The sequence below is a fragment of the Anoplophora glabripennis genome, unplaced genomic scaffold (genome assembly GCF_000390285.2).
Source record: "Anoplophora glabripennis isolate ALB-LARVAE unplaced genomic scaffold, Agla_2.0 scaffold268, whole genome shotgun sequence".
Classification (NCBI taxonomy): Eukaryota; Metazoa; Arthropoda; class Insecta; order Coleoptera; family Cerambycidae; genus Anoplophora; species Anoplophora glabripennis.
The window spans coordinates 238,277-261,381 of record NW_019416436.1 but is presented as its reverse complement, the minus strand read 5'-3'; the positions used below and the strand labels follow the sequence as shown (position 1 = coordinate 261,381).

At 36.1% G+C, this 23,105-nt stretch overlaps 1 protein-coding gene across 3 annotated transcripts in view; it reads right to left on the bottom strand.

The window, feature by feature from the left end:
- Positions 1-1,099: 1,099 nt before the first annotated feature.
- The window catches only part of LOC108904351 (bicaudal D-related protein homolog), an 88,549-nt gene continuing 66,543 nt past the window's right edge, over positions 1,100-23,105 (bottom strand). For 2 of the 3 annotated variants that reach the window (XM_023454536.1, XM_018706868.2), the window contains exons 3-8: positions 3,660-3,956; positions 3,326-3,575; positions 2,638-2,815; positions 2,407-2,575; positions 2,058-2,315; positions 1,100-1,996 (exon numbers count right to left, since the gene is read on the bottom strand). In XM_023454536.1, the coding sequence (XP_023310304.1) occupies positions 1,862-1,996; positions 2,058-2,315; positions 2,407-2,575; positions 2,638-2,815; positions 3,326-3,575; positions 3,660-3,956 (1,287 nt within the window). In that variant the 3' untranslated portion in view covers positions 1,100-1,861. The remainder of the gene's footprint in view (positions 1,997-2,057; positions 2,316-2,406; positions 2,576-2,637; positions 2,816-3,325; positions 3,576-3,659; positions 3,957-23,105) is intronic. The other variant, XM_023454537.1, reaches the window with a different exon arrangement.

The window sequence follows — 23,105 nt, the reverse complement described above, 5'->3', positions numbered from 1 at the left end:
AGAAAGGTTTTAAAAAATGATTCTTTACTTGTGAATTCTGCTTTTTTCCAAGGAGGCGATTTTTCAGACTTAGAATTGCTTGAAGTTAATAAAATCGCTTCAATTTCTCGATTCTATTTATAAAATTTCCTTTTTCTCGCCAAAATTTAATGCTTGATNCTATTTATAAAATTCCCTTTTTCTCACCAAAATTTAATGCTTGACAATTTTTTTTTATCCATTCATCAAACGGACAAATCATCTCCGAATTACGTGAATAAGACAATTTATTTTACTTGGGACTTCGTTATAACGACTGAACAGACATTTTGTCCTAAATCGATAAAATTCCTTCAATTTCTCGATTTTATTCATTAAATTTCCTTTTTTCGCCAAATTTTAAAACTCGATAACAATTTTTTTACAATAAGCAATTTTTTTTACTTGGAACTTCGTTATTATGACTTAGAGCAGACATTTTGGCCTAAATCAATAAAATCACTTCAATTTTTCGAATCTATTTATAAAATTCCCTTTTTTCGCCAAATTTAGTGCTCTACGACAATTTTCTTATAATAAACGCTAGAAACGGACAAATAATCTCAGATTTACGTGAATAAGACAATTTTTTTACTTGGGACTTCGTTATAACGTATTCGAACAGACATTTTGTCCTAAATCGATAAAATTGCTTCAATTTCTCGATTTTATTCATAAAATTTCCTTTTTTCCCAAATTTTAAAACTCGATAACAATTTTTTTACAAGAATAAGCAATTTTTTTTTACTTGGGACTTCGTTATAATGACTTAGAGCAGACATTTTGGCCTAAATCGATAAAATCGCTTCAATTTCTTGAATCTATTTATAAAATTCCCTTTTTTGCCAAATTTAGTGCCCTACGACAATTTTCATTAAATAAACGCTACAAACGAACAAATCGTCTCGGAATTACGTGAACAAGACAATTTTTTTACTTGGGACTGCGTTATGACTTTGAACAAACATCTTGTCCTAAATCGATAAAATCGCTTCAATTTCTCGATTTTATTCACAAATTTTCCTTTTTTTGCCAAATGTTATTGCTGGGTAACAATCTTTTTCTTAATTTCTGTTTATAATTCATCAAAGTTACAAACGGACAATTTCCTTTTTTCGTCGAGTTGTAACGCTCGGCGACCATTTTTTTTAATCATCCGTTACGCACCATTAAATTTCGTAAACCTTTGGAAGTTCAAACCGCCTAAACCTAGTGCGCCGCGGCAATAAATACGCTACTCTGCATAACCATAAAATTACTGTACTATTCAGTTAAGTACCAAGTGTAAAAGCTCTAAATCTTAAAAATCACAGTTCTCATTCATTTTACAACTATTAAAAACAGTTAGAAGCGCCAAAGTTAACGACGAGGCTTCCGTTTCAACTAACAAAGGCCAACAATCGACCGTACAAAATATATTACTATTTTTTTTCTCAACAAGTTGCGTTAACTTCAGCCCCTTTAGTGTTACAATTTACAAAATCTACAAGTACCCAGTAAGTACAAAGTTTCAGGAGTCGGTCACAGCTTCAGTTCCTGTGCTCGCTACGTGACCTACTAACCGAGCGAAAGGTAGTGCTGTTTCGTCCGCGGCGAATTAAAACCAACGAAACAACACCAAATAAATACACACGAAGAAGTACAACAACTTCCAGACGAGCACGGTGACGAAGAACGCGACCCAGAACAAGACGAAGATACAAACCTGCATTTGTACCCGTACGCACTTTTGCAGGTCGCGGAAAATTAAAAGTCCCCCCTTCCCGTACGCTCGTTCGACGCCAGTAACACTCTCCACGAGACTATTTACGTTCGCCGTGAGACTCTCGCGAGCGTCGCGGTGCTATCGCTGGAAGAAACTCAGCAGTCGCCTCCTGGGTGGCGCGACCGGCGCGTCGTTGGTGATCTTCCGCATCTTCAGTTCCTGGTTGGAGAGCTTGCTCCTCAGCTGTTCGTCGAGCAGCTCCTGCATGTCCATCTGTGGGAAAAAATGGGAATAAATTAAAAAATTCACACCCCGTCTCGGTTTCCTGTCTTACCTGCCACTGTTCCAACTGCTGGCTAAGGTCGACCTTCTGCTGGATGGATTCGATCAACTGACTGTTGGCCTGCATCAGTTCCACCCTCGTCTTAGCCAGTTCCACCTCTACTTTAGTCCTCCTTTGGACGGCGGCGTCCCTGTCGTCCCTGGCCTTAGCTACGACCTCGTCCTGAGCAAGCGAGGAGTCCGAAGCGTCGTGCCGCGCTCTGTCCCTCTCCTCTAGGGCCGCTGCGAGCTCCACCTCGCATACAGAAGCCTAAGAAAAAAAATTGCCACTTAGTTTTTATTTTTCGGTAATGATCCCGCTTCTGATATCATTTTTAATATCCCGCTTCTGATCTACCCACCTTGCTGCTTAGCTCCATGATCCGCTCGGCCCTCCTCGTGAGTTCCTCGTCGCGTTCCTGGATCTCCCTCCTCGCTTGCTCGAGCCGTTCCAACAACCGCACCACGTCCGTGTCCAAGACCAGCCCCACCAGCTCCTGCGCCACTTCGCTGAGCAATCCCGGGGAGAATCTACAAAAGAAACACCACCCAACGGTCGATTACCTCCAGGTGCCACATCAACCGCCACTCACCTAGAAGAATCCTCCATAGAGGCGGTGGAGCAGTCGGAATGCAGGCCGCTGTCGTCGTCGTTGTGGGACTTCAGCTGGGCGACCAGCGAGCGCAGCTGGCGGTACACCGACATGCACTCCTGGGACAGCGTCGGCTCCGATATGTCCATTTCTGATAAGAGAGATCGGTGTTCACCGGCTGCTCAGGGAATACACATACGTACACTGTTAGTCTTTGGGGTTAGTACGATACATAGTCGGATGGGTGTCTTTCGTTCGTGAGGGGTTAGGGGGTGAAATTACGACATGCGTGGTTATATGAATTGTTTTTTTTTAAACTTTGTTCCGGGTACTTTTGAGCAAAGTAAAAAACATGTTTTAAACACGGAAACGTGATGAATAGCTCGGAGGACGAACAAATCAGTGACATAACCTCAAATAATGCAAGGGAATTAAATAGAAAAAATATGTACAAGTTTCCAGCTGATGTGTGTAAGTGTGCGTCATTATTATTTAATATCAATATTGTTGTGTTGTCACAAACCGGTCCCTTACAGTAATCGTTACTGTCCTTAGGGAATTTTGTGTTAATCATTACCAATACCTAGTGTATGTTGGGTTGCCTAACATCAACGATAAACTTTGGTTATTTCTGTTCCTCCTCCAACTAAGTCGCATGCGGGTGCTTCACAAACAAACGAAAACTTACCGCTCAGCCTCTCTTCTATCGACAGCTTCTCTTGCGGCAAACTGTATTCCTTGATGCTCTGCTGGTAGCGGATGTCCTGCTCCCTGGCGTGCCTCTCCAAAAGCAAGATCCTATCGGAGGCTTCTTCTAGAGCGGAAGCCAGACTGTCCCTCTCCGCGGCTGCCATATGCAGCCTCCTCTCGAGCTCCTTGTTTTTCTCCGAGACCAGTTCCAGTTCGTCCCGAAGCCCATCCACACTGCTCATGTGTTCCTAAAGATTAAAAAGCAGTTAAATTAAAGCGTTTCAAAGGAATATTCATAGAAAAAAACGTTTAAAATTGTGCTTTTCACACACCTGGAGGTTGGTCTTGCCCATAGCGAGCTGTTCTTTGTAACTCTCCAGCTGGTGCTGGAGTTGCTGCTCCTTGGCGGCGGATTCTTTTAATTGGGCGGTCAGTCTGGAGTTCTGGGCGTTCAGCTCCGTGACCAGGCTGCCCTTGTCCCTGTCCCATTGCTTGAGGAGGTTCTCCTTGGCGGCTAGCTTGGCTGTGAGCTCGGTGACGTCGTTCTGCAGCTCGATGATACGCGCGTCTAGTTCCGACTCTTTGGAGGTGAGTTTCCTGCGCAGGACGTGCCTGTCCTGTTCGACGGCCTGGAAAGCAAAAAGAAAATTGTCAGAAAATCCGTGAATTGGTTCAAATGGCAAGAAACATTTTCTTTAAGCTATTGCCGCTTTAAAACTACACTCTTACATAAACACAATTATATACATCTTCCACTATGAGTGCACAGTAATGGCTGCTGCTGTTCTACTTTACATGCTTCGTTTGTTGTTTGCGGTTGTGTATAAACTTTTAGACGTCCAGAGGTCCAATAGTTTTGGGAATTGACAGTAAAAGTTTAGTATTGTCGTTACAATCTCTAATACAAGGAATGGCCCCTTCTTTTAAGAGTGTCAATTTATTAGTTTTCATGAAATCGTCTGTGTTAAAATGATCAGAACAAACACAGTTTTTGTGCACGTAAAGCTTTCATCCCAATCCATGCCAAGGAGCTATTGACAAAATCTTTAGCCATTTTTAAGAAAATATAGAAAAAAGTATAACTTTAGTATACTAGTAAAAGCAAATGCAAAGGATATAAGTGTGTGAAACAAACAGATGGAAAATTAACTTCTGAATTTACGGTCAGAAATCGTCTAATAAAATCACGAAATTTTCTTAATTTACAACGTATAGGCATTAAAACTATTCTATAGCACTAAATTCTCATAAAAACAATGCTATTGTTCTATTCAAATAAGAAAATCACGAACATAACCTCAAAAACAATTGAGTAAAAAAACAAAACACAAACGGAACAAATGAAAAGAAAATATGCTGATCTCTTCATCTTCTTCTTCTGACATTTAATGCTTTTCGATAATAGCACTGCTACACGAAGCATGCAATAAAAGCAGATAGACCTACGACCATTTTTATGTACTCTCTTCTTCTTCTTGTCGTTTGTTTAATGAATTGTTTTTGAGGTTATTTTCCCGATTTTCCTATTTAAATGGGGCAAAGAGTTGTGTTTATAAGAATTTAGTGTTATTGACCTGTCTTAAGGAGGTATATCGGGTTTACTCAAATGCGCAGATGTACTTGAAATTTATATAGCGTATTACCCAGTGCTTCATCTGTGCGTCATATTTTTTTTAATCTGGATTTTGAGATATTGTTGTTGAAAGTTGTTCATTTTAACATAGGTTTATATGGCGAAGATGGACAGTGCGGCTTTTTTTTTTGACCATAACTGAGAAAAAAATGTAGAAATTGTGAAACAAAACTTTTCCATAGATAGTACACACTATTATCTTATTTTTGATGTAAAACTAATGTAAGTTTTGAACATAGTACAGCTGTATTAATTAGAAACAGAAATCAATTGCATTTCTTTCCGACTTGAGGATTAATGTGGCAACGTCGGAATCAGCTGACGGCAAGGAGGGAATACATTTGAAAGACTTGAAAAAAACGAAATTGATTTCAAACATATACATTTTTCCTAAATCCCATGTACATTGTTATTCAACAGTAAATATTCGACAACAGATGATTTTTGTAATGTTTTTAAAAAACTAGATTAATTAAAAAAGACTACGAAGCTGTGATATATTTATTGGAATAAAAAATTCAGTTGATAAATCCTTTTAATATATTTAATGCTTTATAAAAACATCGTAATCATTACCCAGTAATATTTAGGGTTTACTTGAGATAAAAGCATTTGTACGGAATAACAAAGGAACATAAATATTTCTCAGCAAACTTTATATCTAAAAAATTACTTATAGTTGTAAAACGTTTGTAACGTTACTAAAATAGAGATTAAAAACACGAACAATGAGTAATAATGTAATTTCTATCACAGAACCTTCAAAATTGCATCCAACATTTTCTTTGACTTGGACGAGAGATGGGTGCAAGTGTCATTTCATTTCTTTAGAACTAAATTAACATAATTCTCGTTGTTTTACCAGTTCACATATTTACGGATTTTAAATAAAGGATACAAATCTTCGCGAGGATAATACGATATATTTGCTATATATAATAATTATATTGTACATAGTTTACACACAATACATTTTTGAACGCGTACGCATCTTTACCCGAATTTGACGCGCAATATCTCCGATGTCCGAGGTCTGTAGGTTCGCAGCGTGTACAACTGCCAGTCAATTATTAGCGCTGTTGCCACATCTACATAGTCTTTATGCGTTAATTAAATATAATTTAAAACTACTTAAATATGATATTTTTATGTTGTTAATTAGTCAATATGTATGCTATGTGAAACAGAATTTAATTTTTTCAAATTGGCAGCGGGCTTTAGTCCCATAAGAAAATCATAGACCCCCCCTGCGCTCCTCACTTCCCTCGGACCCCGATATACTCCTTAAGGATTATAATTTGTAAATTTGGAAAATGTCGTGTTTTGTTGAAAGCTGTAAAACTGTTCGATTTTTGCCCACAAATTCAGTTACTTTTCACCGGTATATTTGCTTGTTATACTAAAGTTTTGATTCTGCGCGCACGGTGGTTGGAGACGGTTCTGACTGGAAAGTTGTGTGAATTTTTTTTTGCACACGTGTCTTTAATAATTGTTAAGGTATTCTGGAAAAATTCTTCAGAATCATAACGACACTTTATACTAGTGCGCTTCTTTTCTAGTTTTCCTAAAAACGACAAAATATTTCGTCAAGGGCTAAATGTCCTTAGCATCATCATCATATACCTGCATTCAAATTCCAATAAAATGAGGGAATTATTATCCTAAAAGTTCGAAATAAAAAAAAATTACATTTCAACACACAAACATAATAAATCACCTGACCTTGGCTTTCATTTAACATAAACAGCAAATAAATTTAAATAATTTTTATATCTTTGGCAAAATGCAACTACTTTAAACATTAAAAACAAAATGTCACTCGCCATTTCTGGGTCAAGTTACGCAAGCTGGCATTTTGAAACACTTGAAGCACATTGGCTGCGGTGTTTCATGACTCTACCGATACAGAGCAGGCACGTGAAGAGGATCTTTAACCCTCATCTTCAGAGGCCAATATCTCTTCGACGGTACATCCCAGAAAAAAATGTTACATAACAAATCGGCATATTTTAAGACCCTCTACAAGTGTCTGATTCGTGTCGGTAGATCTATGCAACACCCTGTATACGAAGAGAAAAAGGATATGATCACAAACGTGGCTGAACTACTACATAACTTTGACAACTATCCACTAGATGGCGATACAGTCCTACAATCGTCCGGTGAAGCGAATTGCACGAAATATAAACTATGACGGACTGTAAAGTTTATGTGCCTTTCGAAATTACACTATTTTAAGTTTTTTAATTTGAATTAACACTTACAGGAGAAAATAGTACGCATTTTGGACGCTAGTAATGATTTGTGTGGGTTATAACAACCGATACACACCGCAATCATTTGAAATCTTTATTGCGCTTGATAGTGTGACTTATGCGAGTTATAATATACTTTTCGCTCGACGATTTCGTTAAAAAAACACCGCCGAGCCCACCGCAGATATTAACTATAGCCGCAGTTATTAATAAATGGCTATAATGGCGTGGTTTCGCCGTGTGAAAAACTGATAGGTGAATGTTTCGAGTTTATAACGTCACGCAGCGTAATAAAGAGATAAAGTAAACAGTAATATCGATTGACAAACCGTAATTAAATGTTATACGAGTACTTGAATGAGCCGGTTTCTACTTTAGTTACGGGATCGATAAAATAGGTATAATTTATAACGCTCGACTCAGAGGTCGAATAGGCGAGTATGTTTGGGGAAGAACAGGTCTCTTGGGTAAATGATACCTGAAAACGCCTCGTCATTGGTCGCGTCAAGGACGAAACAGTCGATGAAAAAAATTGGAAGTGTAAATTTATACCAGTCGGTTTTATTCTAGAACTATTTTAATGTCTCGCGGTGGTTTCATTCATGTTGATGACTCGTTTTTAAATTAACACAACATTTTGTCAGGTATAAGGAATTTATTTGTAATTAAAATATTTTTTTCTGTTTAAATAAAGTCATTATTAATATTGACATTTGTTTTTTGGACAGAACCGATTTATTTTATTCAAAATAGTCTCCTTCCGACACAATACACATAAATATAGTTAAAATTATTTTAACTTCAAACGGAAATACGGCCCAACAGAAAAAAGGTGAAAGGAATCGAGTATAGTTAGCCGATTGGTTGAATTAAGTGTAGCTCTGGAATGAAACATTAGCCCGCACTAGCTCTATCTCTCTCGCGCACGTCTGTGCGATTGCCGTTTATATTGGCAAAATGACAGTTGGGCAGTCCGGTAGTTTATAAGGTCTATAGTCATGCAAATGGTAATGGAGTTGACGCTCGTCCGCATTTCCTCCAATATTTTGTAGAAAAACAAACGCAACTAGCTGTCAAACTACAACTAAACCACCCTTCGCGTAATTCGCTATCAAGAAAGGAACTTCTAATAATAAGAAACGTCTCTCCTCCTGTTTCGGTTCAGTGACGTCTCACACAAGCAGATATCGCATACCGAAACCGTTGATCTAAACCAGATATCGCCGATAGACACTCTAATTTTAAGTGGATGCTTCGATGCCTTTTTTTGCACGTAGACGAAAGGCAGCCACGAAACGGAGACCGGCTACGACGCTTCCAACGTTGCCGGATTGTCGAAGGAAGACCCGAAGTCGAGTAAAAAGGGGAAAATAACAGAAAAGTTATTCGTAATTACAATTATTACAACACATGTCTTTCACGGATTTCACTCGCATACCTACTTTTGTAACTAAAAATGTTTCATCTTGGGCTACTGTCAAAAACTTTGACAGTTTCTTTGGTAAAATGTTAAGATATTTTAAGTCTGTACCCATATGAATTCCTTAAACTGTTTGAGTAAGTATTGAATCGAAAATTGATAAACGCAAGGCATGATTATACAGTAAAAGCTTAAAACTGTTCAAAAATAGGTGCTATGGAAGGAAATCGCATCGATTTTTCCCTTGACAACTCAATATTGCCAAGGGACCGAATATATCTTAAAATAACTTGTACATATCTGTCCTTTTATCTCTCACAATAACCAAGACATCGATTTGGGGTAATTCGCGAAATCTGGCAACTCTGCCTGTTTCAGTGGCTGCAACTTGAGGACTAATAGAGATGCCGACAGATTGTTGGAGCCCATTTGCGGCAAAAGCAGGAGTTAATAGACCCTTTACAAGCTTTAAGGGCAAATCTGTCCACCCTTCAGGTCAATTTTACACATTATTTAAAAAAATGGGGATTGGAAAGGTGCTTAAATAGCAATTTAGGTTTATAACGCTTGGGTTTTACCTATTCGGATATAGCAATAAAATGAAATTGTACAGAAAAATTTAAGAGATATGTTTCAAATAATTTAATCATTAATAATAAAACAAGATTCAACAAATCAAAATATATTTTCAATTTTGATAACTTATTGAAGTAAAAGTAGTTTATTTCTTCACAGTTAACCGATAGCAGAAAGGGGTGTTGTGACGTACATAACGAGAAGTTTGCACTTAAATTGTGCAATGAAACTGCGTGCACATGCGTCAAAAAGTTTATACGCCGATTGGTACAATAAAATATTAATTAGACCTTTAAGAATCACTCTTCGTAACTGTAGAATGAATTTATTTCCTTATAAAGTGTTTAAATATAGATTTTGTCAAGTTCTAACCGTTTGAGGTTAAGTTTTCCACATCAGGGCTTTCCTTGGAAAAGCCCCTCGTGCTTTAAAAGTACCTCGTCCCTAACGACTAATTAAAACGTAGATACCTACCTAATAAAAAAAATAACTTAATGAATATTCTGCGCACAACCTTGTACTGTACACACTTAGATGCATATCTAATAAACTGCGAGACCATTCTTCTTTTGGACGTTCCTAAGTAGACCACTTCCTTCGACTGACTTGCCGGCTTAATTTTATAATTACATCAGCGGCCGATGTGTTTTAATTCAAAGCACACATACTCGGCCTTGCATGAACCATACGGACCCAAAGTGGATGATCCATTGTTCCACTGGGGACCGAAATAGTGTTAGGTGGCCTAATTCTCGTTGATATGATCGTTATGTTTGTAATTTCACAAATATTTCGTTGCTAATAACCGCGAAAGTTAATAAATATGTTTCATTAGAAATATACAGGGAGTAAATTCGACGATGTTTTGAATTGTAAAAATTTGCGTTAATATTTTATTAACAAAATGTGGATTTGTATTGTGGAAAGGGCTCTATACAAATGCAATGAGAAATAATTTTGACGGTACTGTCGCTAGTAGAGTTTTTAGGTACCAGGGTAGACGTTCGCACACGTCCTATGGTGGCCCCGCAGAGGTCCCGCTCCCGCAGCGAACTTCGCCCTAAATTTGAACTTTTCGCTTCTACGATTTTTGCCGACCTTTGGAATCTGCTCGACCGGAAATGGTTTCCCAGTTGTCGGAACTTATATTAATCGTTCGATGTGTACTTCCAAAAATATGAATAAGCTTAAAAACGCCGATGAAGTGGAAAGTATGATTCATTTGTACGCCTATCTAGTCTACTTCTATTACAGTAATTTCTTATAATTTCTAATACTTGTAAATTCAGTAATTTATATGCAGGCTGCGAACCATTTAAGAATATATCGATTTAAATAAATTTTGAGTGGGCGATGCTAAATCACCCATGTTTCGAATAGAAATTTTTGTAACGGGAATATACAGGGCGTCAAAGCAGAACTGTATTAAATATTTCAAGTTTTTTTTATATGTCCATGAAAATTTTATTTTAAAAAGTAAAAACTAAATAAAATTGCATGAATATGACAAAAGGAGGACAAGTTCGATCAGTTCAATAGTTTCGCTTCTAAAACTATTTTATTATTTAGCAAAATACAGGGTGACGATGCGTCAAAGTAATTTTGAATTATCTAAATAGCATTTTTTTAAACAAATATAATCGCTCCTTCATCAGTCAAACTTCAACTAACGAATGTTTCTTGTGAATCACCCCTATGGTACCGTAAACAGACGTGGGCTCGACTGAGTCAACTATTACCGATATCGCAAAAATTAATCACGAGATGTGGGTAGCTGTATCCGTAAATATAGCTGTGGAGGTCAAGAAAAGTCCAGGTTGACTTCTTGCGTGTGACAAACATGGAAAATGGAGCGGTATGTGTCGTTTCTGGCGCCCAAAGCCGAATAAGGTCGGCGGACTTGTAGGCGGTGTTGCTTTTTTCATTATTCTACGGGGTGTAAGAAGTTTGACTGCCATTACTTCAACACGAGATAGAGTAATCATAAATGGACAAAAAAGTTGTATATATTCCGAGATATCCACGTTTTTGCACTTTTAGGTTAGGATATCTCGAAAACGTGATGTATAGGAGCAATTCTGACGCCAGATTCAGATTCTACGCATGAAAAACCTTCGGGCAAGTCAGGTCTGGTTTTTGGGTGTGAAAATTGTTGCCCTGTGTAATTTAGGTACTAAAAAAACACTCAGACACGGTCCAATTCCAGATACCAACTGAACTGCGTATTGCTGGACAGCTTAGTACCCCGTGTTATCCGTCGAGCCGTTGTCACACTGCTCGGTATTAATTTTATCGCATTTTACAAGCTTATAATACCTGTCAAAGGTAGTCTCCGTGCAAATATTCAAAAACATTTCATTTCTTATAACATTTACATATTTTCGCCTGTAGAAGCGGTTCTGTGTATCGAAATTAATTATCGTTTGCCTTAAAATTAGATCTGACACATCAAGGACGGCAGCCAAAGTAGGCGGTCAATATTGACATTATAAAACGCGGCCGCAATCGAGAGCGATCTCGTTATTAAAAAAAGATTACTTTGGAGAGGTGCCAATAAGGTCGTCGGTCGATACGGATTCCATTGTTTGAAGTTTTGAAATTATGGGAAATATACGCTCCAGGACGATTAACTAAGCGACTGGCAATTAAAAAAAAACAAAAATCAAGTGGAATACTGCGTGACTCGCATATTTCTTTGAAAATAATATACAGAGTGGAAAGTTCAACTGGAACAAATTCTGTAGCTTAATAAATAAAGGTTTGTTGCAAAATTCCTGAAGCACGTCAATTGTCAACTTTTCACCGATCTTTCCGAAATTTCTGCAAGCAGCCAGCTCTCATCCCCAACACCGTGAATTGAAAGTACCAATTTAGGTTCGAATTTCGGAAATTAAGATATTTCGAACCTGGAGGAAGATAACACCCAGTACAACATTTAAAAAATTAAACATTATGGGAGAGGCTTAAACGAACATAGCGATTTCCAGCCAGGGTCCAGGAAGCCAGCTAGATCGGAGATCACGCAAAGACGTCCGTGGAAGTTGCAGTGGGCGTGACCGAACGTCTACCCTGGCAGTTTGCAGTTCTTTAAGGAGGCACGGAATCCTGTCCAGTACCTGCCGCACGATCAGAATTTTTACGACTATTTTATATCCAAATGTCTATAACTAACATTCCTTGTCAAACATGCTGTAACATGCTCTAAAGTCCACAATAAATCAAAACTTTAAAGTTCCACATTGAGTTATGATAAGACTGGCAAGGTACTAATCGAGATCCGCAGCTAGCTGGACAGTCTAGACTAGCTATACTGTGACATGGCGCCCAATGTGGGGCACTGTATAATCGTTTTTACTCTCTGTTTGAGATAATTATAAAAATAAACACTAAACAGTGGAAAAAACAACTTTTTAAAAGGTGAAACTATTAAATGTAATATTTTAGGACCTGCATAATCAAATTTAAAGTACTACTAACCTATTTGCTATCCACATTTAACCCGTTTATTTCATCAAAACGCCTTTTCAAGGTCCTATGCCAGAACGCGTGAAGTTTTCTAGTTAAAAAATCGATCCCGCTAATTTTTAAGCATTTATTAAATTAACCCGTAACTTTCCAAGGATTTCGGTATTAAATTATCATGTGTCGACACACACATACACACCTATTTCGACATGGAGTAAATTTACCTCGCGTACATCCTTTTCCTCAATTTTAGAACCTCGGAGATTTACCGATCTTTGTTTCACACCTCAGACATTGACGCGCAAGGTCGAATAATAATAATGGCAATAAAAACGGCCTGATTGGCAGGAAAGAACGGGCGATTTTTTTCAGGAGACCTTCCAACGGGCGTTTTTCGAGAAAATTACGGTTGTTGTTGATTGTTTGTTCTAACTTGGAACTATTTTGGCGTTTTTTTATTAGCAGCCTTACGATGTGCCATATAACGTTTTTCTCATTTACGTAGCTTTACGAGATACAGGGGGTTAAAGTTGTTCTAGTCACAAAAATTAAAGGATAACATTTTTAGGTGACTTTCCAAAGGCTGTAACTGGGCAAAAATGGTCATAGAGCACTCAAAAAAGAAGCAAATTGAAGCTTGAACTTTCTAGTTTCAGGATCTAAAAGTTAAAAGTGTTTATCGTTAACCACCTTTTAGGAATCATAAAAAATACAGAGAAAAAATACGACGATTTGTCGCCGAATTATCATCACTCAAAGCAAAAATGGCTTTGACAATTACTTACTCCGGAATTGATGATCGTACAGAAAATCCAAACATGTTTTGAAAACTCTATAACATGTTTTTATCGTTTTTTGATTAAAAAAATCGATGTAAGAAACTTGATTAAAAACATTACATTATTTATTGTAGATAAAGATTAGATTGGAAATTACAACTGAAATTTCACGGTTTTTAGCGCTATCAAGCAGGTAGATGTTACAACCAACCAGTCGGTAAGAATACGTTTTCTATGATTCCTAATAAGATGCGCAGTTTCTGAAATTAGAACATCCTGAAACATATACAGGCCATTCATTCCGAAGAACATCGGCAACGTTACTGGCTAATACAGGAGTTGATGTATTAGCAATCAAGACATGGTGGGTGGTATTAGCCACAATTGCAGAAAATTATGTTGCTGTCAGACAAATGATATAGCCAACATTTAAAAAAAAACTACAACGCTGCTGTTATTATTTTGTTTACGGACGCCAAAAAATGGCGTCGTAATTTCGTGACGTCCAAAATAATGGCGTCATCTTTTCTTGGACCACAAACAAATGATTTCTTGATCGAGCCAAAGCAATGGCGTCCTAACTTTTTCCGCGGCAAAGACAGACAGTCGCAAACACATTTTAAATCAACGAACATATGCGTCATGGTGTGAATCATGAATCACTCAAATAACATCCGTCTGGGCCTTTGAGGTACTGATCACCGGAAGAAAAAGGCACGTGCTGGGAGCNCCAGCTCTCATCCCCAACACCGTGAATTGAAAGTACCAATTTAGGTTCGAATTTCGGAAATTAAGATATTTCGAACCTGGAGGAAGATAACACCCAGTACAACATTTAAAAAATTAAACATTATGGGAGAGGCTTAAACGAACATAGCGATTTCCAGCCAGGGTCCAGGAAGCCAGCTAGATCGGAGATCACGCAGAGACGTCCGTGAAAGTTGCAGTGGGCGTGACCGAACGTCTACCCTGGCAGTTTGCAGTTCTTTAAGGAGGCACGGAATCCTGTCCAGTACCTGCCGCACGATCAGAATTTTTACGACTATTTTATATCCAAATGTCTATAACTAACATTCCTTGTCAAACATGCTGTAACATGCTCTAAAGTCCACAATAAAGCAAAACTTTAAAGTTCCACATTGAGTTATGATAAGACTGGCAAGGTACTAATCGAGATCCGCAGCTAGCTGGACAGTCTAGACTAGCTATACTGTGACATGGCGCCCAATGTGGGGCACTGTATAATCGTTTTTACTCTCTGTTTGAGATAATTATAAAAATAAACACTAAACAGTGGAAAAAACAACTTTTTAAAAGGTGAAACTATTAAATGTAATATTTTAGGACCTGCATAATCAAATTTAAAGTACTACTAACCTATTTGCTATCCACATTTAACCCGTTTATTTCACTAAAACGCCTTTTCAAGGTCCTATGCCAGAACGCGTGAAGTTTTCTAGTTAAAAAATCGATCCCGCTAATTTTTAAGCATTTATTAAATTAACCCGTAACTTTCCAAGGATTTCGGTATTAAATTATCATGTGTCGACACACACATACACACCCATTTCGACACGGAGTAAATTTACCTCGCGTACATCCTTTTCCTCAATTTGAGAACCTCGGAGATTTACCGATCTTTGTTTCATATCTCAGACATTGACGCGTAAGGTCGAATAATAATGGCAATAAAAACGGCCTGATTGGCAGGAAAGAACGGGCGAGTTTTTTCAGGGGACCTCCCAACGGGCGTTTTTCGAGAAAATTACGGTTTTTGTTGATTGTTTGCAAAACAGCTTTACGCCGTAAGAAATAAAGTCAATTAGCTTTTATGTAAGATTCTAATTTGGAACTATTTTGGCGTTTTTTTATTAGCAGCCTTAGGATGTGCCATATAACGTTTTTCTCAAGTTGTTCTAGTCATAAAAATTCAAGGATAACATTTTTAGGTGACTTTCCAAAGGCTGTAACTTGGCAAATTATCGTCTGGGTTCTGTTTCTCACCTAGAAATTCTCAAGAAATATAACAAGATTAGATTGCAAATTAAAACCGAAATTTCACGCTTTTTTATGCGCTATCAAGCAGGTAGATGTTACAACCAACCAGTCGGCAAGAATACGCTTTCTATGATTCCTAATAAGACGCGCAGTTTTTGAAACTAGAACATCCTGAAACATATACAGGCCATTCATTCCGAAGAACATCGGCAACGTTACTGGCTAATACAGGAATTGATATTGATGTATTAGCAATCAAGAGGCATGGTAGGTGGAAATCAGCCTCAATTGCAGAAAGTTATGTTGCTGACAGTTTAAGTAACAAAAATGAAATAGCCAACATTTTAAACAAAAACTGTTGTTATTATTTTGTTTTGGATGCCAAAATAATGACGTAACACTTAACAGGACGTCGTCACTCCGTATGAGGTCCAAAATAATGACTTCATCTTTTCTTGGACCACAAACAAATGGTTTCTTGATCGAGCCAAAGCAATGGCGTCTTAACTTTTCCGCGCAAAGACAGCCAGTAGCAAACACATTTAAATCAACGAACACATGCGTCATGTGTGAATTATGAATCACTCAAATAACATCCGTTCTGCGCCTTTGAGGTACTGATCACCGGAAGAAAAAGGCACGTGCTGGGAGCTGTTTAGATTGGGGTGAACTTGCTATACACTCGGTTAACACCTGTCCCTTTAGGGGGTCGCACAACTGCCTCGCACCCTTGAAATTTTATTATGTTTACACGGTTTTTACGTCATGTAGTCCAAACGGGATCCGACTAAATTCGTTTTCAGCAAAGTAAAGCTGAGATAGGATCATACATAACTACACAGATTAAATTTACATAGATTTTACGGATTTGCAAGTTGCAGTTGTGCTGGTACTATTTGGAAATGAGTTTATATAAAAGACTTTTTGTCTAGTATATAACATCGGGACTGTCAAATATTTTGGACGAATTTTCTGAACTGTTGTATAAAAGAACATCAAAACGACCCCGATCTCGACATTCCCTGAGCTGTCATTTATCGACAAAAGAAAGGTCCCAAAAACCACTTCGTTATAATGCCCTGGGATTAACCAATTGCAGGAATTAAATAGCCGTCAGTTTTTTTGTCCCAGTTCCACGACAAACTAACGAACCCAGTCGCGATTGTTTACGAGTTTTGATTTCCCTCATTTAACTCAAGCTACAAAGCCAGTCACGCCTCACTGCCCCGATTTACTACCTCGATCTAAATGTATGATTAAGTAACGCTGTGTTTTTTTAGTAAATTTAACTTTTACTTTCGTAGGAGGCTTGCGATTAGCGTGGACGACAGCATCCTGTCTTTTCTGCTAGTAGGTTACGTGTTTGTGTTGTAGTTTCAGTTTGTTCTTTATTTATTTGGAAAAGAATTAAAAAAATAATTAAATAAACCCTTGCAACAAAAGGATTAGTCCCCATAGTTATTTTTTTTAATAGTTTTGTCTAACTAAAAATGGTCATACTGGGAAAAGCAGGCAAAAATTACAAAAGACTGACCATTTTTTCAAAATACGTTGTTGATTTACGGCGAATGGCAGCAAAATGCTGCAGAAGCGTCGCGTCATTTTCCAGACGGGCCAAAATAAGAAATACTGACAATTATATGAGCTACTAGAGTAAGGTATACTTTCCCCAGACACCCTGTATATCAGAGCAAACCGTAAACAATAAGCCCATGTCGAAAGTTAATTACTTCGAGTAATAATGCTTGGAGATTAGTGTTACGTAACTTAAACATTATATGTTATTATTAACGTCCTGCTTTATTTTTGTTAAACAATAAGGAGAAATTGGCGTAGTTTCGTAAACCTGCAGCTTTCTTAATGCGTTAGAGATGACGATCTGTGCCCGATGTAGGTTAGTTCCTATTTATTTTTCTCGTAAGACTGTGTACAGGGCGTTGGGGTGCTAGCAGAGATTTAACTACCATGGCAAAAAACGAAGATAGCGACTGAAACATTTTATTCGAATTTTGATTTCAAATTCTAGGAATTTTGAATAAAAAGTCGAAATTTTGAGTTAAAACTAAAAATTTTAAGTTAAAATCAAGTCAAACGTAAACGTAAATTTTGAGATAAAATACCAAATTTCCAGACGAATCAAGAAGTTTTTACTTCAGGTGTAAAATTTTGAGTTGAAAACTTCTAAATTTTTAAATCCAACCGGAAATTTTGTGATAAAACTTGGATTTTTAAATAAAATGTGTAACTATAAGTTCGAAATCGAAATTCAGAGCTATAAACTAGCAAATTTCCATGTAAATTAAGAAATTTGTAGCTCAGATGCAAAATTTTGAGTTTGAACATTCCGAATTTTTAAAATGAACAGGAAATTTTGAAAAATGCGAAATTGTAAGATCAAAATCGAAATGTTGAGTTATAAAACACCAAATTTTCAGGCATATCAGGAAGTTTTTAGTTCAGGTGCAAAGTTTTGAGTTCAAAACTTCCAAATTTTCATATCCAACCGGAAATTTTGTGATCAAATTTGTATTTTTTAATAAAATGTGTAACTATAAGTTCGAAATCGAAATTCTGAGTTTGAACATTCCGAACTTTCAAAATGAACCGGAAATTTTGTAAACAAACATGAAATTTTGAAAAATGCGAAATTATAAAATCAAAATCGAAATGTTTAGTTATAAAACACCAAATTCCGACAAATCAAGATGATTTTAGTTGAGGTGTAAATTTTTGAGTTCAAAACTTCCAAATTTTCAAATCCAACCGGAAATTTTGTGATCAAACTTGGATTTTTAAATAAAATGTATAACTATAAGTTCGAAATCGAAATTCTGAGTTATAAACTAGCAAATTTCCATGTAATTTACGAAATTTGTAGCGCAGATGCTAAATTTTGAGTTTGAACATTCCGAATTTTCAAAATGAACCGGAAATTTTGAAAAATGTGAAATTATGAGATCAAAATCGAAATGTTGAGTTATAAAACACCAAATTTTCAGGGAAATCAAGAAGTTTTTAGTTCAGGTGGAAAATTTTTAGTTCAAAACTTCCAAATTTTTAAATCCAACCGAAATTTTGTGATCAAACTTGTATTTTTAAATAAAATGTATAATTCTAAGTCCTAAATCGAAAATCTGAGTTATAAACATACAAATTTCCTAATAAATGACGAAATTTTTAGATCCGAAGAAAAATTTTGAGTTTGAATACTCAGAATTTTCAAAACGAACCGGAAATTTGCGAATATGAAATTTTGAAAAATGCGAAATTATAAGATCAAAATCGAAATGTTGAGTTATAAAACACCAAATTCCTGACAAATCAAGAACTTTTTAGTTCAGGCGCAAAATTTTGAGTTCAAAACTTCCAAATTTTCAAATCCAACCGGAAATTTTGTGATCAAACTTGTATTTTTAAATAAAATGTATAATTCTAAGTCCTAAATCGAAAATCTGAGTTATAAACATACAAATTTCCAAATAAATGACGAAATTTTTAGCTCCGAAGCAAAATTTTGAGTTTGAACATTCCGAATTTTCAAAACAAACCGGAAATTTTGAAAAATGCGAAATTATAAGATCAAAATCGAAATGTTGAATTATAAAACACCAAATTTTCAGGCAAATCAAGAAGTTTTTATTTCAGGTGAAAAATTTTTAGTTCAACACTTCCAAATTTTTAAATGGAACCGCAAATTTTGTGATCAAACTTGGATTTTTAAATAAAATGTGTAATTCTATGTCCGAAATCGAAATTCTGAGTTATAAACTTACAAATTCCTAAATAAATTACGAAATTTGTTGCTCAGATGCAAAATTTTGAGTTTGAACATTCCGAATTTTCAAAACGAATCGGAAATTTTGAAAAATGCGAAATTATAAGATCAAAATCGAAATGTTGCATTATAAAACACCAAATTTTCAGGCAAATCAAGAAGTTTTCAGTTCAGGTGAAAAATTTTTAGTTCAACACTTCCAAATTTTTAAATGGAACCGAAAATTTTGTGATCAAACTTGGATTTTTAAATAAAATGTGTAATTCTATGTCCGAAATCGAAATTCTGAGTTATAAACTTACAAATTCCCAAATAAATTACGAAATTTGTTGCTCAGATGCAAAATTTTGAGTTTGAACATTCCGAATTTTCAAAACGAATCGGAAATTTTGAAAAATGCGAAATTATAAGATCAAAATCGAAATGTTGCATTATAAAACACCAAATTTTCAGGCAAATCAAGAAGTTTTCAGTTCAGGTGAAAAATTTTTAGTTCAACACTTCCAAATTTTTAAATGGAACCGGAAATTTTGTGATCAAACTTGGATTTTTAAATAAAATGTGTAATTCTATGTCCGAAATCGAAATTCTGAGTTATAAACTTACAAATTCCTAAATAAATTACGAAATTTGTTGCTCNACTTTAACCCCCTGTATCTCGTAAAGCTACGTAAATGAGAAAAACGTTATATGGCACATCGTAAGGCTGCTAATAAAAAAACGCCAAAATAGTTCCAAGTTAGAACAAACAATCAACAACAACCGTAATTTTCTCGAAAAACGCCCGTTGGAAGGTATCCTGAAACATATACAGGCCATTCATTCCGAAGAACATCGGCAACGTTACTGGCTAATACAGGAGTTGATGTATTAGCAATCAAGACATGGTGGGTGGTATTAGCCACAATTGCAGAAAATTATGTTGCTGTCAGACAAATGATATAGCCAACATTTAAAAAAAAACTACAACGCTGCTGTTATTATTTTGTTTACGGACGCCAAAAAATGGCGTCGTAATTTCGTGACGTCCAAAATAATGGCGTCATCTTTTCTTGGACCACAAACAAATGATTTCTTGATCGAGCCAAAGCAATGGCGTCCTAACTTTTTCCGCGGCAAAGACAGACAGTCGCAAACACATTTTAAATCAACGAACATATGCGTCATGGTGTGAATCATGAATCACTCAAATAACATCCGTCTGGGCCTTTGAGGTACTGATCACCGGAAGAAAAAGGCACGTGCTGGGAGCGGTTTAGATTGGGGTGAACTCGCTACACACTCGGTTAACACCTGTCCCCTTAGGGGGTCGCACAACTGCCTCGCACCCTTGAAATTTTATTATGTTTACACGGTTTTTACGTCATGTAGTCCAAACGGGATCCGACTAAATTCGTTTTCAGCAAAGTAAAGCTGAGATAGGATCATACATAACTACACAGATTAAATTTACATAGATTTTACGGATTTGCAAGTTGCAGTTGTGCTGGTACTATTTGGAAATGAGTTTATATAAAAGACTTTTTGTCTAGTATATAACATCGGGACTGTCAAATATTTTAGACGAATTTTCTGAACTGTTGTATAAAAGAACATCAAAACGACCCCGATCTCGACATTCCCTGAGCTGTCATTTATCGACAAAAGAAAGGTCCCAAAAACCACTTCGTTATAATGCCCTGGGATTAACCAATTGCAGGAATTAAATAGCCGTCAGTTTTTTTGTCCCAGTTCCACGACAAACGAACGAACCCAGTCGCGATTGTTTACGAGTTTTGATTTCCCTCATTTAACTCAAGCTACAAAGCCAGTCACGCCTCACTGCATCGATTTACTACCTCGATCTAAATGTATGATTAAGTAACGCTGTGTTTTTTAGTAAATTTTAACTTTTACTTTCGTAGGAGGCTTGCGATTAGCGTGGACGACAGCATCCTGTCTTGTCTGCTAGTAGGTTACCTGTTTGTGTTGTAGTTTCAGTTTGTTCTTTATTTATTTGGAAAAGAATTAAAAAAATAATTAAATAAACCCTTGCAACAAAAGGATTAGTCCCCATAGTTATTTTTTTTAATAGTTTTGTCTAACTAAAAATGGTCATACTGGGAAAAGCAGGCAAAAATTACAAAAGACTGACCATTTTTTCAAAATACGTTGTTGATTTACGGCGAATGGCAGCAAAATGCTGCAGAAGCGTCGCGTCATTTTCCAGACGGGCCAAAATAAGAAATACTGACAATTATATGAGCTACTAGAGTAAGGTATACTTTCCCCAGACACCCTGTATATCAGAGCAAACCGTAAACAATAAGCCCATGTCGAAAGTTAATTACTTCGAGTAATAATGCTTGGAGATTAGTGTTACGTAACTTAAACATTATATGTTATTATTATCGTCCTGCTTTATTTTTGTTAAACAATAAGGAGAAATTGGCGTAGTTTCGTAAACCTACAGCTTTCTTAAGGCGTTACAGGTGACGATCTGTGCCCGAAGTAGGTTAGTTCCTATTTACTTTTCTCGTAAGACTGTCTACAGGGCGTTGCGGTGCTAGCAGAGATTTAACAAAAGTCGAAATTTTGTGTTAAAACAGAATTTTAAAATCAAATCGAACTCAAAAATTTTGAGATAAAATACCAAATTTCCAGACGAATCAAGAAGTTTTTACTTCAGGTGTAAAATTTTGAGTTCAAAACTTCCAAATTTTCAAATCCAACCGGAAATTTTGTGTTCAAACTGGGATTTTTAAATAAAATGTGTAATTATAAGTTCAAAATCGAAATTCTGAGTTACAAACTAGCAAATTTCCAAATAAATTATGAAATTTGTTGCTTAGATGTAAAATTTTGAGTTTGAACATTCCAAATTTTAAAAACGAACCGGGAATTTTGTGAACAAACCTGAAATTTTGAAAAATGCGAAATTATAAGATCAAAATCGAAATGTTGAGTTATAAAATACCAAATTCCAGACAAATCAATAGGTTTTTAGTTCATGTGCAAAGTTTTGAGTTCATAACGTCTAAATTTTTAAATCCAACCGGAAATTTTGTGATAAAACTTAGATTTTTAAGTAAAATGTGTAACTGTAAGTTCGAAATCGAAATTCTGAGTTATAAACTAGCAAATTTCCATACAAATTACGAAATTTGTTGCTCAGATGCAAAATTTTAAGTTTGAACATTTCGAATTTTCAAAACGAACCGGAAATTTTGAAAAATGCGAAATTATAAGATCAAAATCGAAAAGTTGAATTATAAAACGCCAAATTTTCAGGCAAATCAGGAAGTTTTTAGTTTAGGTGAAAAATTTTTAGTTGAACACTTCCAAATTTTTAAATGGAACCGGAAATTTTGTGATCAAACTTGGATTTTTAAATAAAATGTGTAATTCTATGTCCGAAATCGAAATTCTGAGTTATAAACTTACAAATTCCCAAATAAATTACGAAATTTGTTGCTCAGATGCAAAATTTTGAGTTTGAACATTCCGAATTTTCAAAACGAATCGGAAATTTTGAAAAATGCGAAATTATAAGATCAAAATCGAAATGTTGCGTTATAAAACACCAAATTTTCAGGCAAATCAAGAAGTTTTCAGTTCAGGTGAAAAATTTTTAGTTCAACACTTCCAAATTTTTAAATGGAACCGAAAATTTTGTGATCAAACTTGGATTTTTAAATAAAATGTGTAATTCTATGTCCGAAATCGAAATTCTGAGTTATAAACTTACAAATTCCCGAATTAATTACGAAACTTGTTGCTCAGATGTAAAATTTTGAGTTTGAACATTCCGAATTTTCAAAACGAACCGGAAATTTTGAAAAATGCGAAATTATCAAAGATCAAAATCGAAATTCTGAGTTATAAACTAGCAAATTTC